This window comes from Protopterus annectens, chromosome 3.part0 (genome assembly GCF_019279795.1).
Source record: "Protopterus annectens isolate FY-2018-M chromosome 3.part0, PAN1.0, whole genome shotgun sequence".
NCBI lineage: Eukaryota > Metazoa > Chordata > Ceratodontiformes > Protopteridae > Protopterus > Protopterus annectens.
Window position 1 is genome coordinate 912,947,010 of NC_056731.1, and position 17,584 is coordinate 912,964,593.

General features: G+C 42.7%; 1 protein-coding gene across 1 annotated transcript in view; it reads right to left on the minus strand.

Moving 5' to 3' along the window:
* TYMS (thymidylate synthetase) overlaps positions 1 to 17,584 on the minus strand; it is a 443,887-nt gene that overhangs the window by 242,460 nt on the left and 183,843 nt on the right. The window contains exon 5 of the mRNA XM_044065236.1: positions 10,814 to 10,989. Coding sequence (XP_043921171.1) covers positions 10,814 to 10,989 — 176 coding nt within the window. The remainder of the gene's footprint in view (positions 1 to 10,813; positions 10,990 to 17,584) is intronic.

The following is a 17,584-nucleotide window of genomic DNA, read 5'->3' on the forward strand; positions in this document are numbered from 1 at the left end:
CTGCAGTGGCAAAGCCTGCCCTGGATTTAGAGTAGATTGGTAAATGATGGTGCTTTGTAAAGGTGTGCACTGAACTCCAGGTAGCAGCCTCTAAAATGTCTTTGGTTGGTACTCCCCTGAGGAAGGCTGCTGAAGTGGCTGCTGCTCTGGTTGAATGTGGCCTAATGTCCTTAGGCACTGGCTTGTCATGTTGTGAATAGCAGAAACAAATGCAGTGGCCTATCCACTTTGAAATAGTCTGCTTTGAGATGGCCTTTCCTTGTGATCCTGCAGCATATGCCACTAGTAGTTTCCCAGTCTTTCTGAAAGCTTTCGTTCTGTTCAAGTAGAAGCGTAGCTGTCTGTGCATGTCCAAAGAATGCAGAATTCTCTCACCCTTATTCTGTGGGTTTGGATAAAAAGTAGGCAGAAGAATAGTTTGGTTGAGAGCCACAGTGGACACCATCTTATGCATAAATATGTTGGGTTTGTCCTCAGAGAAACCCTGTCTGGATAAAAAATGATAAAGTTTCCACAGCCATGAGTGCCTGTAGCTCTGAGACTAGTCTTGCAGAGGTTATTGCTAGGAGCGGAGCTGTTTTCCAAGATAAAAACTTTATATCAGCTATAGCGGCTGGCTCGAAAGGGGTCAGAGTGAGTTTTTCCAAAACATAATTGAGGTCCTCATGCAGGTATTGGCGATCTCCTTGAAGCCTTAAGATTTTGGCTCCTCTGAGGTATTGCCTTTAAGGATGAGAAAAGATTGGTGGCTCTGTATTGTAATGAGCCGAAATGGCAGAGGCATGAATTTTAAATTGATGAAAAGGATAGGCCTTTGTCCAGCATCTCAGTTAAGTATTCAAAATCTGAGGAATATTTGGTACTGCTGTGTCAATTCCTTGTGCCTGGTTCCAGGCACAGAATCTCTTCAATTTGCCTGCATCAGATTTTCTAGTACTAGGCCTCCTGGCCTCCAAAATGACATTCATCACCACTTTAGTGAGAGGTGTGTTTTGTATGATGACATTATCCGCCATGCTGCCAGATTTAAGGTCTTGAGTTGGCTATGCAGGATCGGATTGTTTTGTTGTGACAGTAGGTGAGGGATCTGAGGTAAGATCCAGGCTGGGCATTGAGACAAGCTCCTTAGGATTGGATACCAGTACTGGCGGGGCCAGTGTGGGGCAATCAGCATAATTTTTGGCTTCTCTTGTCTGACCTTTAGGAGTACCTTGGGGAGGAGAGGTAGCGGAGGAAAGGCATATACTGTTAAGATTTTCCAGCTGAAAGATAGGGCATCCACTTTCCAGGCTGGTCTGGGATAAGTTCTTGTGCAGAATCTCTTTAGTTGGCAGTTGTGAGGAGAGGCAAATAGGTCTATGTCCGGGCATCCCCATTTCCTTGTTATGTTGAAGACTTGTGGATCCAATTTCCACTCGTGTGGATCCATGAGGTTTCTGCTTAGTCTGCCAGAGTATTTATCTTTCCTGGCAGGAATTGTGCCTGCAGATGTACTTGAGAAGTCAATGCTGTAGTCATGGCTAGTCTGCAGAGGGGGTAAGAATGAGTGCCTCCCTGCTTGTTTATATACCACATGACCATGGTATTGTCTGTCTATCAGTAGTTGTCCCGGATGAAGTAGGTCCTTGAGGGCTGTCAGGGCATTCTGAACAGCTAGCATCTCTTTTTGATTGATATGTAGATGCATTTGGTTGGCAGAACATGTGCCCTGAATACATCTTCCTGCCATGTGTTCCCCCCAGGCATATTCTGATGCATCCGTTGTCAATGTCTGCCTGGCTGGGGGTAAGGTGAATAGCTGTCCCTTGTTCTGGTGACAGGCCTTCGCCCACCATCGAAACTCCTGTTGCAGGAAGGGAATGAGTGTAATTATTGTTTCCGGGCTGTGGCAATGCTGCGTCCAAACACTTTAGTACCACTGTAGTTTCCTCATATGCAGTCTTGCATATGGAATTAGTAGCATGCAGGATGCCATGAAGCCCAAAGCCTGCAGTATTTTTCTTGTAGATAACTGGGCCTTTGTTGCCAACAGTTTGACATAGGTAGTCAGTTTGCCTGGCGTGAGAGGAGCCATCTGGGCAGTTGTATTTAAGCTTGCACCCAGGAATATTATCTCTTGAGAGGGTACTAGTTTTGATTTTTATTTTTGTTCGTTCACTGTGTACCTTAGGCATGGTAGTAATCTCTTTACAAACACCAGATGCTGTAGTAGAATGTCCTTGTTCTCCGCTTGTATGAGGCAGTCGTCCAAGTAAGGATATATTTGTATTCCTCTGTCTGCAGAATGCAATTACTGGTGCCAGGCACTTTGTGAAGACCCTGGGCGCAGTTGATAAGCCAAAGGGCAGTGCACAGAATTGGTAGTGCATTGAGCCAGCTTTGAATCTAAGGTATCTTCTGCATGTTTGTCTGACTGGGACAAGCCTTCTTGCCCAACATGGACAGAAGCTGCTGTAAGGTCAACATTTTGAATTTTGGTATATCCAGATATGTGTTTAGAATAGATAGGTCCAGTATTGGTCTCCAGGCTTTATCCTTTCTGGGTACCAAGAAAAGTCTTGAATAAAAACTTTGGCCCTGCTCTTGTTCTGGTACTTGTTGAATGGCCCTCATGTCCATGAGGGATGAGACTTGTTTTTGTGCCTCTGTCCATTGGTTTTTTGGTAGGTCTGGCCAATCATTTGCCCTTGGCAGAGTATGAAAATGAAACTTGTAGCCCTGTGACACTATGTCTAAGACCCATTTGTCCTGGGTTATGTGCCAATTCTGAGAAAAAAGTGCTAGTTTACCCCCTAAAGGTGCTGCCAGAAGATAAGTGCTTGGCGCAGGCAGGGGGAAGTCATTGGGACTGTTTCCTGTAAGGCTGTGATTTGTCTTCTCCACTTTTGGAGGTAGGAGCACCCCACTGTTTAGACCTGTATGAACCTTGGGGCTGGGATCTGCCTCTTGGGCATCTGTATCTGCCCCTTTGTGGTCTGTCTGACACCGGAAAGGACCAACTCTTTGTATGCCAGTGTCTGCTAAATCTTGGAGGCTGTACCTGTAAGAAATCCTTGACTGTTTGCATAGATTTAGCTTTGTCCTCCATTTTCTTTAACACCTCTTCTGCTTTTACACCAAACAAAGTATCATGCTGTAATGGAGCATCTAATAATTTTGCTTTAACATGATCTGTTAAATTTTGTTCCTTTAACCAAGCATGCCTCCTAATGACATAACCCTCGACAGCGGCCCTGCAGAAGGCCTCCAAAGAATCAAAACCACATTGCAAAGTATGCTTTCCAACTTGCTCAGCTGCATGCAATAAACCCTGCATTTCTTTGTTTTCTGCACCTTCAGAATTTATCAACATTTTCTGTTTAAGCAGGGACATAATATATTGCTGATATTTGAGCATATGAAACTGACAATTTAAAGCCCTTATAGCCAAGGTAGCAGAGGTGTAAATCTTTCCCCATCTGTCTAATGCCCTGGAATCCCTGGCGGAGGGGGTAGGGTTTTTTTGCAGTGGCTGCCTTGACCCCTTTGTGACCCTGAGAAATAGTCTCTGGGTCAGCAGCAGGGTTTTTGAAAAGGAATTTATGAGAGTCAGGCACCCTGTAGTACCTGTCCGGCTCAACAGGAGCTGGAGGTAAGGAGTATGGGGTCAGACTGGACTCAAAATACAGCTACAATGTCTAACACAGGCAGAATAGCTAGGGGCCTGTGTTGTGGGAGTAAAAGGAAGTCCCTGAGCCTTTTCTTAGATTCAGAATAATCTTGGCTCTCCCAGTGGAAATGTTCCCTCATGGTATGCAAGGTTTCCCCAAAAGAATAATCCTCTGGAGGAGAGGCTGAAGGGATAGATTCTTCAGCATCAGAATCCTCATAGGGAGGGGGAAGAGAATTCCTGATCAGAAGAGAAATCTGAAGAAATGGAAACTTGATCTGAATATTCATATTCTGTCTCTTGACTAGGCCTCTTATCAGGAGGGGGATGGAAACCCTGATCAAAGTAATTAAGTCTTCGGCCATTTTGAGCATCTGTTTTTTGGGCATGGAGGCCTGTCCATGAGGCTGTTGCACTTGTTTCTTTGTCTTTAAAGATGCTTTAGTCTTTGTAGCTGGAGTCTCTAATGTACAACTGAGTAGGTCTGAAAACACCCTCAGAAGCCGATGCCTGCTCAGCGGCTCCGGACCCATCTGAGGGAATAGTTTCCGAAGGTCCAATACCTTGAGCTTCCAGCGGCCTAGGCGACTCCATGTGGGAGTCTATAGCGCCCTACGGGTCCAAAGTAGCAGGCATCAGGGGCTGCAAAAGCACCTCACTGAGAGCCGGCGAACGGCTTAGAAGAAGCCTAGCCGCCTGTTTTAGACCTCGGATGCCTGTCCTTTTCTTTGAGTTTCTTTTGAATTGCGGTAGTCAGTTGGCTATCCGACGGCATCATGTAATTAAATCTTCTGGCAAAATAGTTGAAAGCAAGATCGTACCGGCGCTTTATACTGTGCTGGTTAAATCTAGCACAAAACCGACAAGCAACGTCATGGTCAGGGCCTAGGCAAGGAATACAGTAAGAATGAAAATCCTTACGAGGTATTTGCTTCCCACAAGAAATACAATTAACTTTTTCTGACATCGGTCTGGAGCAAGAAAAAAGTAAGTTTTCCCCAACGGGCTACTTAAGCTTTTAATGAAGACTTTGGATCTGAAATTCGAACACGAAAATCTCAGGAGTCTGCTGACCGGCACTTGCGAAATGCTTCTGCTTCGGGCACCGCGTGGCAAGAAAGACTGAAGAAAATGGCAACGGATGCATCTTTTATACCCCTGGCGCACTGACGTCAGGGAAGAGGCGACAGCAACAGACACCGGACCTAGACTTTGGAATTCAGGCCGACTGAGGGTAGCCTGCCAGCAGGATAACCCAACTGTAATGACTGCAACAGTGAAACACATAGAAAATCTGTAGCATAATGCTTCCTTACCCTTTGAAGAAAAACAAACAAGGGAACCTAGAGACAGACAGCTGCTCAGGGTCTCGCTGCAGGTTTGGAAGAAAATGGAGTAACCCCTGAGCCACCTTAAAATCAGTCCTGTGGTAGAGGGACCAGCAAGATGGCAGGGGTTGTGAAGCAGACATCTGACGGTTCTGGGTGAACAAACTACTGCTGGAGACTTGCAAGCTCATGGGGGATGGGCATCCTTGAGCTGCACCTTCAAGTGCAGGCACATTCTAACCACTGTGGATACAGTCCTCTCCCTTCCATTACGGTAACATGTTCTTTCAGTCTAGATACCTGGGACTTGGCATTTGATTTGATAGAAAACTTTTCCTGTCCAGTAGGATGTGTGAAGTGCTGAAGGCATAACAGCCTCCAAAGTGGCAATGCCAGAAGCCCAAAGATGCCACCATGAAAATAACTTTATCAGGCCTACAGAGGTCAAGCATACCTGGATACTTGGCAGCCCCCCCCCCCCCCCCTTGTGGGCCCCACTTTGCCTTTTAAACAGTTTTTTTTTTTATGGGATATCTGTGGAAGGCTACTGCTACTTTTCAGCAGAAATGGATGCTAGCCTGATGAGGGACAAAAATCCTTTTGTTCAAATACTAGTGGAAGGCAAACTCCCTTCTTGTAATGATCTTCCTATTAAATCTCATACAAATAGAAGCAGACATGCTGTGGTCAGGCTTTAAACAGTATATACATACAGTACAGTCTTTGTAAGGTGTCTTTTAAAGCAAGCACACGCAAAACTTATTCCTGGGCAGATGCATCATTAATGTAAGCGCACATTGTTAAAAACCCAACTGCAATACAACAGACCAACAATATTCCACAGAAGTGATAAAAAATCAGCTTTAATTGCATACTTATCTGTTCAGACTGGAACAAGCCAAGCATGATGTCAGACATTTTTAGTTCACTTGACACATCAACTGCAGAAAAAAAAAACTAAAGATAGAGTGGATTAATGCCACCCTTATACTGGGAATGTGAAGATTTTCCAGGGGAGGCAGAGTCAGGCTACTTGGGGGATTCTTAACTCTGGAAGGCTAACCAGATATCTGGATTCTACCTGTGGCATGGACAGGAGTGCAACCCTGATCCATACAATCATAAAGGGATTCACTTGGCAGTAGAATAAGGGAATGAAACACATGGTATTACTCAGAATATACTTGTTCCCTTACATTTGCAGCAAAGTATCTCGCAAATGAATCAGTTAAAAAATGGGGTGCAAACTCCAGTGCTTTCAGAATCTGACCCCTTTAACTGTTCCAAACTAGAAGCAGACGTCTAAAATCTGACACCAGTAGTAATCTTAGGCACCCACATGAATCAAAGCAACAATATCCTTAACAGTAAAATCTTAACTTTTCCATTTAATGTAAATGGACTTGACAAGTAGCATGTAGACATTCTGCATAGCAAAACACACTGCATCAATGACGTGCATTATTCAACACTATGTTAAGCCTTTTGTAAAAGCAGTTTCACTATAGGGCATAAAGCTTGCTTCTAAGTCTCTTGTATGCCAGGGCTGCCAATATCTTCAGAATGTTTGACTTCCCTTCAAGCATAACCTGGTCTCCATCATTTGGTCTGATGCTCTCCTCACACTTGCTGGCAACGATCAGTAGGTGAAACTTCATCTCATCACCCACCAGTTAAATCCTGGGTGCTTGCTTCTGTAGGCGCAATTTCTGTAGCCGATTCAACCATGCTTTGTGAAGCCTCGGCTACCGGAGGCCTGCTTTCGGCCGAAGGAAGAACCGAGGACTCTGTTTCAGCCAAAACCGAGACACTCGCGGTTGGCCTAACCGTGGTTTCAGCTGAAACCGCGGACCGCGAGTGTCGGTCCTTTTCCTTGCGTTTTTTAGCTAATTGTGCTGTCGGAGTCTCAGACGGCATTTTGTAAGCAAAAGCGGGACCAAAAAACTCCTCTGCAAACTCCGACCAACGTCTAAGCGTCCGTCGGTTGAAAGAAGCACAGGGTAAACAAGCTGATACGTCGTGGTCCGGGCCTAAACAAGGAAGGCAGTAAGAGTGGAAATCCTTATGAGGTATTTGTTTCCCACAAGTTAAACAATTATTTACTTTGTCTGACATCGGCTGAGGCAAGAAAGAGTCCCCAACGGGGTACTTAGCTTTTTAGAAGTCTTCGGTAGTAGAAATCTCTGGATCCGACCGACCGGCACTTGCAAACAGCTTCTGCTTCGGGCACCGCGTGGCAAGAAAGACTGGGGAAAATGGCGTCGGCTGATGCCTTTATACCACAGCAGCTATGACGTCAGGTGAAGTGCGACATCAGCCGAGGCCAGACCCAGACTTTGGAATCCGGCCGACCGAAGGGCTGAGGCAGGACAACCCATATGTTAGGACTGCAGATGCATCCTTGAAGGACATCTTCATCTCATCACCCACCAGTTGCTGTCTTCACTCCCACAACTGCTGGCTGGCTGGCTGAAGCTTTTTCCATCCTCTTCCATCTTTAAAATCATTTATTGCTAGATCTAGCATAGAATACATGTATGAATGCATCATCCCTTTAGAGTAAAGGACTGGCAAACAGCTTTATAGTAACTACAGTTTTACTGTGGCAGACCCTCTAGAACATGATGTGGTAGAAAATCCTGAAGCCAGTCTCCTCCAACCATCTTGATGAAACCTAGATTCATCTTTCTATATTACATGTGCTCTGAACTGACTACTCTAGGCATCTTCACAGCTTCCTTGATGGCATCTCGTCACATCAGTGCACTCAATAACACTTCACCTACATCAGTTTGCACTTCTCTAAAATGACTGTTACTCAACTGAACAAAGCAAAGTCCTCTTTTTGAGCTTCCCACCCAGTTTTGAGTAAAAGACCAGTTCCAGTTCTTTGGACCATCTGCAAACAGGTTTATTATCAAACCAGCACAGGAACCACCACAGTAATAACAGTATCTAATTCATTAGTGTGTCAACAAACTCATACGAGAGGAATCAACACCCTAGATTCAAACAGTCCTAGACAGAAAAACAGGCACACTGAAGATATATTACTGCACTGTTCAACAGGTGACAAATTATCTGTGGTGCTTTGGGTTGGTGATATGGCAACAACAAGAGCATTGTTATGATGGAGTTTAGGAGAACCTGATAATAAAAGCAGTTAGATGAGACTTATAACCATAGACACTGGTGTGGAAAAAAAACAGGCCCACAAAATGAGACAAAACATTTCCAAACAGCACTGCAAAAAAGTACAAGGCTATCCCAACTGCAAACCTACTGCAGATTGCATCATGAAGCAATACTTATGGCTACCAAGCCAAACCAAATATTTTACTTGTATCTGAAATAAGTCCCTAAAGCCAAAAATGAGTTGCTAACTCTCGTTAATACAGAAAACATACTTCAAAAGTACCTCATCCTCCACTGAGCACCATTATCCTCCACTGACTATGGACTCGAAGCAAAATATGCAACATAGTCTGAAATGTAGCAACATCTCCACATTTTGGCTACTATCTCAGAAAAGGAAACAGTAGGGTACAAATGACAACCGGTTGAGTGCTTTGATACTCCCCAGGGGAGTGGGCAGTCAAAGGCTGGCCAAGCTCAGTTGTAGGCTGAAAATTATGGCTGCCTGTAGACTTGATAATTAGCTTATTTTTTAACTGATAAAAAGCAAGGTTTCACTGCAAAGATGAGATTCACTAATTTATTTTCTAACCTAAAAATAGCCGCAGAAGCCATAGCCTTCCTTATACCCATAATAATTAATAGGTCCATAGCAGAAAGGTACGTCTCATTACTGTAGAAAAAATCCTACATCATACCACTGCACAAAGGTGGGTCTTCTACAGTGTTTAATAACTACAGACTAACAGTAATGCTCTCCCCTCTCCAAAATATTAGAGAAATGCATCCATATGCAGCTGATGCAATACCTACCTCAAATAACCTGCTCTTGTGTTTCCAAGAGTACCACTGCTGCTCTAACTCCATTTTACCAATGTAATAAACCAACACAGAAACAATAGTCTGCTTGTCTCTACAGTGCTCTTACACTTGTCAAAGGCATTCGATACTGTCTTGCACCAGCAACTGCTCATTCGACTCTCCTCAATAGGACTTTCACAACACTACTTGTCATGGTTACCTTGTTACTTATCTGGAAGGCAACAAGCCGTAAACAGCAACAAACCTATTTCATCCTTTCAACCAGTTACTATGGATATCCCTCAGGATGCTGTCCTGCGTCGCCTCCTATTTTATATATTAACCTCCACTCACCATGCTAGTTTAGTTCAGTATGCAGACAACTCAACATTAATATGTGCAGCATCAGCAATAAATAAGATCAAAGACATTACCCAAAAATGTTTCTCCTTTGTAGGAAAAAAAAAATCAAATCTCCTAACTCAACCCCAAGAAAAGTTAATGCTTTTTACCTCAAAAAGTTGCTCAAATCGAAAGCAATCTTCTACTGTAAAGTCAGCAAATACTGTCACTGTAACTGCAACTCGCAATAAATTTCAAGGAGTTATAATAGATGACAATCTTATCTACAACCAACATATACTGCACACCAGTAAATGTATACACCAGAAACTAGCCTCCCTTTATAGGATCAATGGAGTCCTTATAGATACTGCAGGAAAAACTCACGCCACCACATTGTTACTGCCAACTCTCTTAGAGGCCGCTCGTATCCTAACAAATTTAAACAATACTCAAAGAAACCTGCCTCCTGCTGCAATAAGTTAGCTAAATTTGCCACCAATCTCCCTCATATAACACATCACTGTCACAACTTAAAACAATCAAACTGGCTTGAACTGCACAACTACCCAACATATTCACAAACTACAGCACAAACTCATTCAGAAAAATGCTCTGCACTACAAAACGTATTACTGCTCTACTGTCCAGCAAAGGACCTCTTTTCTAGTAAGAAATTCTTACTTCTCACAAATAAGTCAACGTTGCAGGAGACTGGCTCTACTCCCAATACTTTGCAAAACTCCGAATTGTATCCCCATGCAAATAAAACTCTGATAAATTTGATGGTTTTAAACCACTGCTTAAACATCTTAACCAATCCTGGTCCTGGACATGCTTTAATCACCAGGTTAAAACTTTGTGCTCACATACAATACTCTCCAAATACTCTTAACGGAATACTCTCAAAGTCTCACAAATCATAACTTTTTTTTATACATAACTGCTGCCTTACAATCCACTAAGATGCACATGGGCGCTTTTGTAGCTTTTACCTTTGTAATATCTTAGAACGTATAAATGTAGCTACTGTACATGTATAAATAAAAAAAAAAAATGAAATGCAACTACTCTGTTTAACTGGAAGTATAATGCAATGTAAACAAATGGAGCTTTTCTCCCCAGGTCTCTGCTGAAATGGCTATTACCCGGTTAGACTTTCCCAGTAAATGAAGACAAATAATGTTGCACTGCTACTCCTACAAGTTCTTTACAAAGGTTTCTCCAGTAGACTCCCACAAGAAAGTTTCAGAATGCAAATTTGTAGGTGAACAGTGCACACTACAGAATCTCTGCTACCTAGTGTAAGTCACGCAGGTAGAAACAAATTCCTTTCTGAAGCAATGTGATGTCTGAATAGGGAAAACACTTGTAGGAAGCAGGAAAACAAGTGGAAATGAAATACACTGAAGGTACTTAAGGGTTTCTTAGTAGTAATCACCACCAAGGTGATATTAGGGGAAATGCAAAACAACTGCAGAAGGTAACTACAGTGTACGGTATGGTTTTCTTTTAAAAAAGCATTCCTAAAAAAAATAAAGCATGCAAGTACGCAAACCTTCAGTCCAGTGATGTGTGCGATCATACAAGTCAGCAGTGAATAACTCGCAATGTTGAAGGGAACACCCAGCCCCATGTCCCCAGACCGCTGATACAGCTGACAGGACAGCTCTCCGTTCAACACATAGAACTGACATAGCGCATGGCATGGAGGAAGTGCCATTAAAGGAAGATCTGAAAAAAGAAAGTAAACAGTACTTAAGCGCTCTTTATAAAACACGGGGTAAAAAGACCGTCTCCACTATCAAAGACGAAAACATATGCTGTTTTATCTAGAAAGTAAAGCATGCTACCAGATTATGAGACAAAATGGAAAGAACATGCCTAAGCAGTTTCTCATACTCCGTTCTGTACAAAAAGACTAGTGTTGCACTGTAAAGTGAGGTGGTCATGAGAAATGTGGACATGATGTACAAGTAGTACCTTCTAAATTGTTTTTGTAGCATTATGTATACAAAACTTAATGAACAGCGATATATCAAATGCATCAGACTCCATGCAGCAAAATACTATCACAAGATAGCAAACAATACACAAAATATTTACCAGTACCAAATATATTCGCTGATCTTCGTGATGACCCTCTTCAATGGGCAGCAGCCTGAGAACCTTGTCTTTGCACAAAATTCTTGCATTCTCCCCTTGTACTAGTAGAAAATTCTGGCATTCTTTCAAGCTCAGAAGTATGCACATCTCCCATTGGTGCATGCTTAAGATAATGAGTCTACATCTTTAAATAGTAAGGCTTTAACTAAGAAGCTATGTCGTGTGGTAATCTCTTCATACTGAATACAGACATCACTGGGGCTAGACAACATTTTGTGCAGTGTTATTTAACCACCACCCGACAAACCCAAACATGTTACCGCACAGTGAAGGCCTTTATCTGCAGAAAGCTATTTAATTTGCCTTTAAGAGTTTATGCAGCTGAAGTACACAAGTACTCTGTGCAAATGTGGTCCAACTGCACCCACATTACCAAATCACTTCCGCCTATTCGCAATAACCCAGCGAAGTTTCAACGCGTACTGGCAGGACATATCTATTTGCAAAATCCTACCATAGAAGAGGTTAGAGCTGTCCTACAATACGCTGTACCAGCCAATCTTATGAAACTTATCTGAGATCATGCTAATGTTCCTACACCAATACCAAAGCACAATATGCAAGGGGAAAATGGATATGAAACATAGTTGATTCTATCACTGTAATTGTACCACCTACCCCCAATTGGTCAAAAATCAAATCAATCATACAGAAAGAGGATGAGCCTACAGACGAATACTTAAATCGACTCACTGAAGCCTTTGAGGCATATTCTGGGTACCCTGAACCCACCGAAGGACTAGCACAAAGCGGACAGTCAACCGCCTTTGTGGATGGGCTACGCCCTCAAGTAAGGGACAAGTTAAAAGAAGTACGTTTAAATTGGCCTAGTTTGGGCCTGCATGAGTTAGTCCAACAGGTACAATACTTCTCTGACCATTTAGCGAACAGCAGCAAGATTTACAGGAGAAATTAGTAAAAGCACAAACACAAATGTGCAATGTTTTTGGTCAACGGGGTAGAGGGCGAGGAAGGGGAAGAGGGATGGTTGGACACCAAGGACCCGGAAATCAGAATAGACAAAATTGGCAGGGCACACAGTCGGCTCCACCCCAAAATTCTAGTAATCATACGGAATGTTTCAACTGTGGCCAATCAGGCCATTGGAAAAACGAATGCCCATATTTGGCCGAGCAACCAGCACCATACACAGATACATCACAATAATGGAATTCTAGCTGGACACCGTCCAATCGGCAGCAACCTCAATGAAGGTTCCGTGAACAGAAACAGCAATTGTGTCCTTTTATTCCTGTGGATCAGGATGGACCGCATGTAATGTTACTGGTTAAAAATAAACCCTATCCGTTTTTAATCGATACCGGAGCAACTAAATCCATGTTAGCTGGCAAAGCAGCCATGACAGTTCCCCTCTCTGACAAAATAACTAGAGGGGTGGGTGTCTCTGGTATACCTATCGAATACTCTGAAACTATTCCAGTCCCAGTTACCTTGGGACCTCTACAGGATAACCATGCATTCCTGGTAGGACCTTCAGCACCGTTAAATCTTTTGGGGAGAGATCTGCTTTGCAAAATGGGGGCTACCATTTTTTTCACAGCAGATGGAATCCATCTCCAAGTACCTTCAGACCAACAAGATAGTACCATAGCAGCTCTGGATGACTCCGCCATCTTACAGGCGATGTGCATCCAGGCACATTCTAGCAGAGATTAATATTTACATTCCCTACCCTCTCACTTGTGGACTACTCATGACAATGTCGGATTTTTGACCTCAGCTACTGCTGTTAAAATAACCCTAAAACCAGGAGCAAAATTACTGCAAGTGCCTCAATACTCTGACGACTGAGGCTATATCTGGCATTGCCCCAGTTATTTCTGCATTGGAACAACACGGAATCATAGTACCTACCACAAGTCCATGTAATACCCCAATATTACTGGTGAAGAAACCCGGAAAACAAGCTTACAAATTTGTGCAACACTTGCGGGAAGTTAATAAAGCTGTTTTGCCCGTCTTCCCGATTGTACCAAACCCAGCTACTATTCTAAGCTGTATCCCACCTGCTGCAAAATGTTTCATGGTGATAGATATCTCAGCTTTTTTTTCTATTCCAGTGCATCCCGATAGTCAGTATTTATTTGCATTTACCTATAAGGGCCAACAGTATACTTGGACTCGATTGCCCCACGGATATGTAGCATCCCCAACCTTATTCTCTAGAGAGATGCATAGACAGTTACAAAATCTCCGACTACAGCCACGTTCTGTTCAATATGTGGATGATATCCTGATAGCTTCGCCTGACTGACTCATGTAGGGAAGATTCCCTTCTGGTGTTGAACTTTTTAGCTATGCATGGATTCAAAGTAAATAAATCAAAATTACAATTTTGTCAGGCAAAGGTACAATATTTGGGACATATCATTACAATGGGTTCTCGTCAAATACTCCCAAATCGTACAATCTCTATTCAAAAGGCCCCACGCCTTATAACACAGAGACAGCTTAGAGGATTCCTAGGCCTAGCGGGATATTGTAGACAATGGGTACCTAATTTTTCAGAACTTTCAGTCCCACTGTTACAACTTTTAAAAAAAGAAATCACAGAACCTTTACCCTGGACGTCACATCACGATGAGGCTTTTCAGGCTATAAAGACAGCCTTAGTAAATCCTCCAGCACTAGGATTGCCAGATTATTCAAAACCATTTATTTTCTTTTGCTGTGAGCGAAACAAAACTGCCTTGGGTCTCTTAGCCCAGCAACGCACTGGAGGTTACCGGCCTATTGCTTATTATAGCACTCAACTAGATCTGGTTGCCACTGGTTACCCAGCTTGCTTACGAGCAGTGGCAGCTGCTGCTATTTTGATTGACATGGCAAGGCCACTAACCTTGGGACATGAAACAATATTAGCAGTCCCACATGCAGTTCAGGCATTACTTTTAAAAACGAAAACATAGTACCTCTCCAACGCACGCCTTACTAAATATGAATTGAGTTTAATAAATAATCCCTCCCTGCAAGTAATACGCTGCCCACCACTGAACCCTGCCTCTAATACAAACATCGGATGAGGGCAAACCACATGATTGTGTGCTTGTAGTTAACTCTGCTCTTTCTCCTAGGTTACATTTGTACGATACTCCTTTGCAAAATCCGGATTTAATTATTTTTGTTGATGGATCCTGTTTACGAACAAACTCCGGAGAATTCCAAGCAGCTTGGTTAGTCTGTACACAGACTGAAGTTTTAAGATCAGCACGATTACCCCCGGGCACTTCCGCGCAGGCTGTGGAACTGGTGGCACTATTGAATGCATACAAAATAGCTAAGGACAAGTCTGTCACTATATATACTGACTCCCGCTATGCCCATGGGGTTGTTCATGATTTTGGTACCCTATGGAAAGAACACAGGTTAACTTCTTCTGGGTCACCCGTTAAAAAAAACATTTTTATATAAATAACCTATTACAACATTTATTGTTACCATCTCAAATTGCTGTTGTAAAATGCGCAGACCATCAATCCAAGGACTCTTTTGAAACCAAAGGCAATAATTTTGCTGACTGGGCTGTAAAACAGGCTGCTCTTTCACAAACTGTTCAGGGACATTTTTTGCAGCCTCTACAACCAATAGCTACTTTTGATACTACAGTGTTGATAGCTTTACAAACTGAAGCTCCAGAATCAGCAAGAAAATCATGGCTGGCTCAAGGTTGTTTTAAACGCTCTGATCTCATTTGGCAACATTCAGATGGCAGATTGGTCTGCCCAATGTCCATGTTAAATTCTCTTATTAAAGCATATCACTTGCCAGCTCATGCTGGGGTACAAGCATTAATAAAACAAATCCAAAAGGATTGGTTTGCCCCAGGACTTTCTGCTTCTGTACAGCATTTCTTGAGCACGCGCTCCACTTGTTTACAGCATAACATTTCAAAAGGCACAATGGCTCCTACACAACCACTGCCAAAACCATTGGGACCATTCTGCGCTTTGCAATGGGATTTTATTGAACTTCCACCTTGTGCTCGTTTCAAATATGTTCGAACTGTTGTTGATGTTTTTTCTGGGTGGTTAGAAGCTTACCCATGTGTCAAGAATTATGCTATTTCAGTTGCTAAGAAACTTTGTTATGAATTAATACCTTGTTTTGGTGTTCCCTGTCAAATATATTCAGATCGTGCAACACATTTTACTGCTCAATTAATTGATTCACTTTGCAAAATGTTAGGCATCACTCTCAAGTTTCATTGCCCATATAGACCACAGGCATCAGGTATTACTGAACGAATGAATCAGACACTGAAAACAAGACTGGCTAAAATTACAACTGAAACGGGCCTAACTTGGGTACAGGCCCTACCTCTAGCCTTGCTCTCTGTGAGAGCTCAAGTACATCCTAATAAAGGTCTTTCTCCTCATGAAATCCTCATGGGCCGCCCTATGCGTATGCCCATGACTCCACCACCGCCCTTTTCTGAATATGATGAATTTGATCATAATATTCCCCTGTATTGCACTTCTGTTTCTTTTTTACAGTTTCATCATCGCCAGGTAGCAGCAGCTCAGCAAACTCCTGATCCTTTCTTGTCCTCGGCACTACAACCAGGAGACTGGGTATACGTCAAGTCATTTTCTCGAAAAACAGCTCTTCAACCACGCTGGAAAGGGTCATTCCTGGTTCTACTGACCACTTCTTTAGCAGTTCGGCTACAAGGCTCACCCACCTGGATTCACATATCACATGTCAAGAAGGTAATCCCGTCTGAAGATCAGCAACCTTTACTTTTTGTTAGTCCAGATTCTCCACCTATTGCTACTCGCACTCATACTGTACCAGCACCTGAAAATGCCTAAAGTTTATCCAATTACACAAACTGATTGAGCGCAACCATTTCCACAAAAATATTGCACGATTTTGGTGATTATTCTTGTTGTTTTGCTATTTTTACTGTGGCCATTTCTATTTCCTGCTTCCTCTACAACTCATACCAAACGAGCTGTATGGCATCCACCTTTAAACACCTATCAAGTCATTAAGTACGCATATCCCTCAACATCTCAGACTGTTGGGTTTGCACAGCTATTCCTACTGTTCATGGGGTATTAATGCTCGCTATTCCTACTGTTCATGGGGTATTGATGCTCAATATAGTCCCTTTAGGAGTTAAAGAAACCTGTACAAATTTGATCTACGATGCATCAAATGTCATTTCAAAAGACAAACTAGCATTACAGTTGTCCCTCCGTCAAAACGGAACTGTGCGTTTTCAAAAACTTGGTAAAACCAGAGTCGGGTGCAGCCATTGTAACAAAACAGTGGTATATAACTGCACTGTAGACAATTTGGGCGGTGTAACAGACTTTTCACCTGTAAAAGACTTAAGGACTCTATAGCTAACTTCTCAGAAAATAGAAACTGTTTATTCGAAAATATTCTAAGGACTGCAGGACGCCGGGGATCGGTTTAAGTCTATCAACATCACCATTAAAGTAGAAAATTGTTATTTTGTGCATGGAAGAAAAGCATATAAATGGCTACCAGGAGACTGGTCTGGTAGCTGCTTTTTGGGCTATCTGGTTCTAGCTATTCGACATGTATCTGCATTACCTAAAGGAAAAATTCGGAACGTTCGAGAGGTTAAGAAACCTGTCAATCCTGTAGGTCGAGTTGATGCTTCATGGATCTATCACCATGACTTCGCTCATGCTAGTACTAAAGGACTGTCCCATATGGACTTGGGTGATGACATCATATCATTGGCTAGTATAATTCTGTCATACGGAGCAGTGAAATCAATTTGGGAACTGAGAAAGCTGTCTAAATTGCTTGAAATACTAAGCAATGCTACATTTTCTGCCTTAGAATTAGTGACTGATGAATTGACTGCTATGAGGGCTGTAGTACTCCAAAATCGTATGGCCCTTGATTTCACCCTCGCAGCGAAAGGAGGAACTTGCGTTTTAATCCAGGAGGAGTGCTGTACGTTTATTCCTGATAATCAGCAAGAAATTGAAAGTCATCTTGAATGGATACAAAGAATTTCCGAACTTTCAAAGGCCAAGGAGGCCGATGGTTCAAAGTGGGCATGGTTAACCAACCTATTCTCAGGTTGGGGAGGTGGACTGTTGAAGCTGATTTTATTAATTGCAGTATTAGCAATTGTTGTTCTTGTTCTATTCCTAAT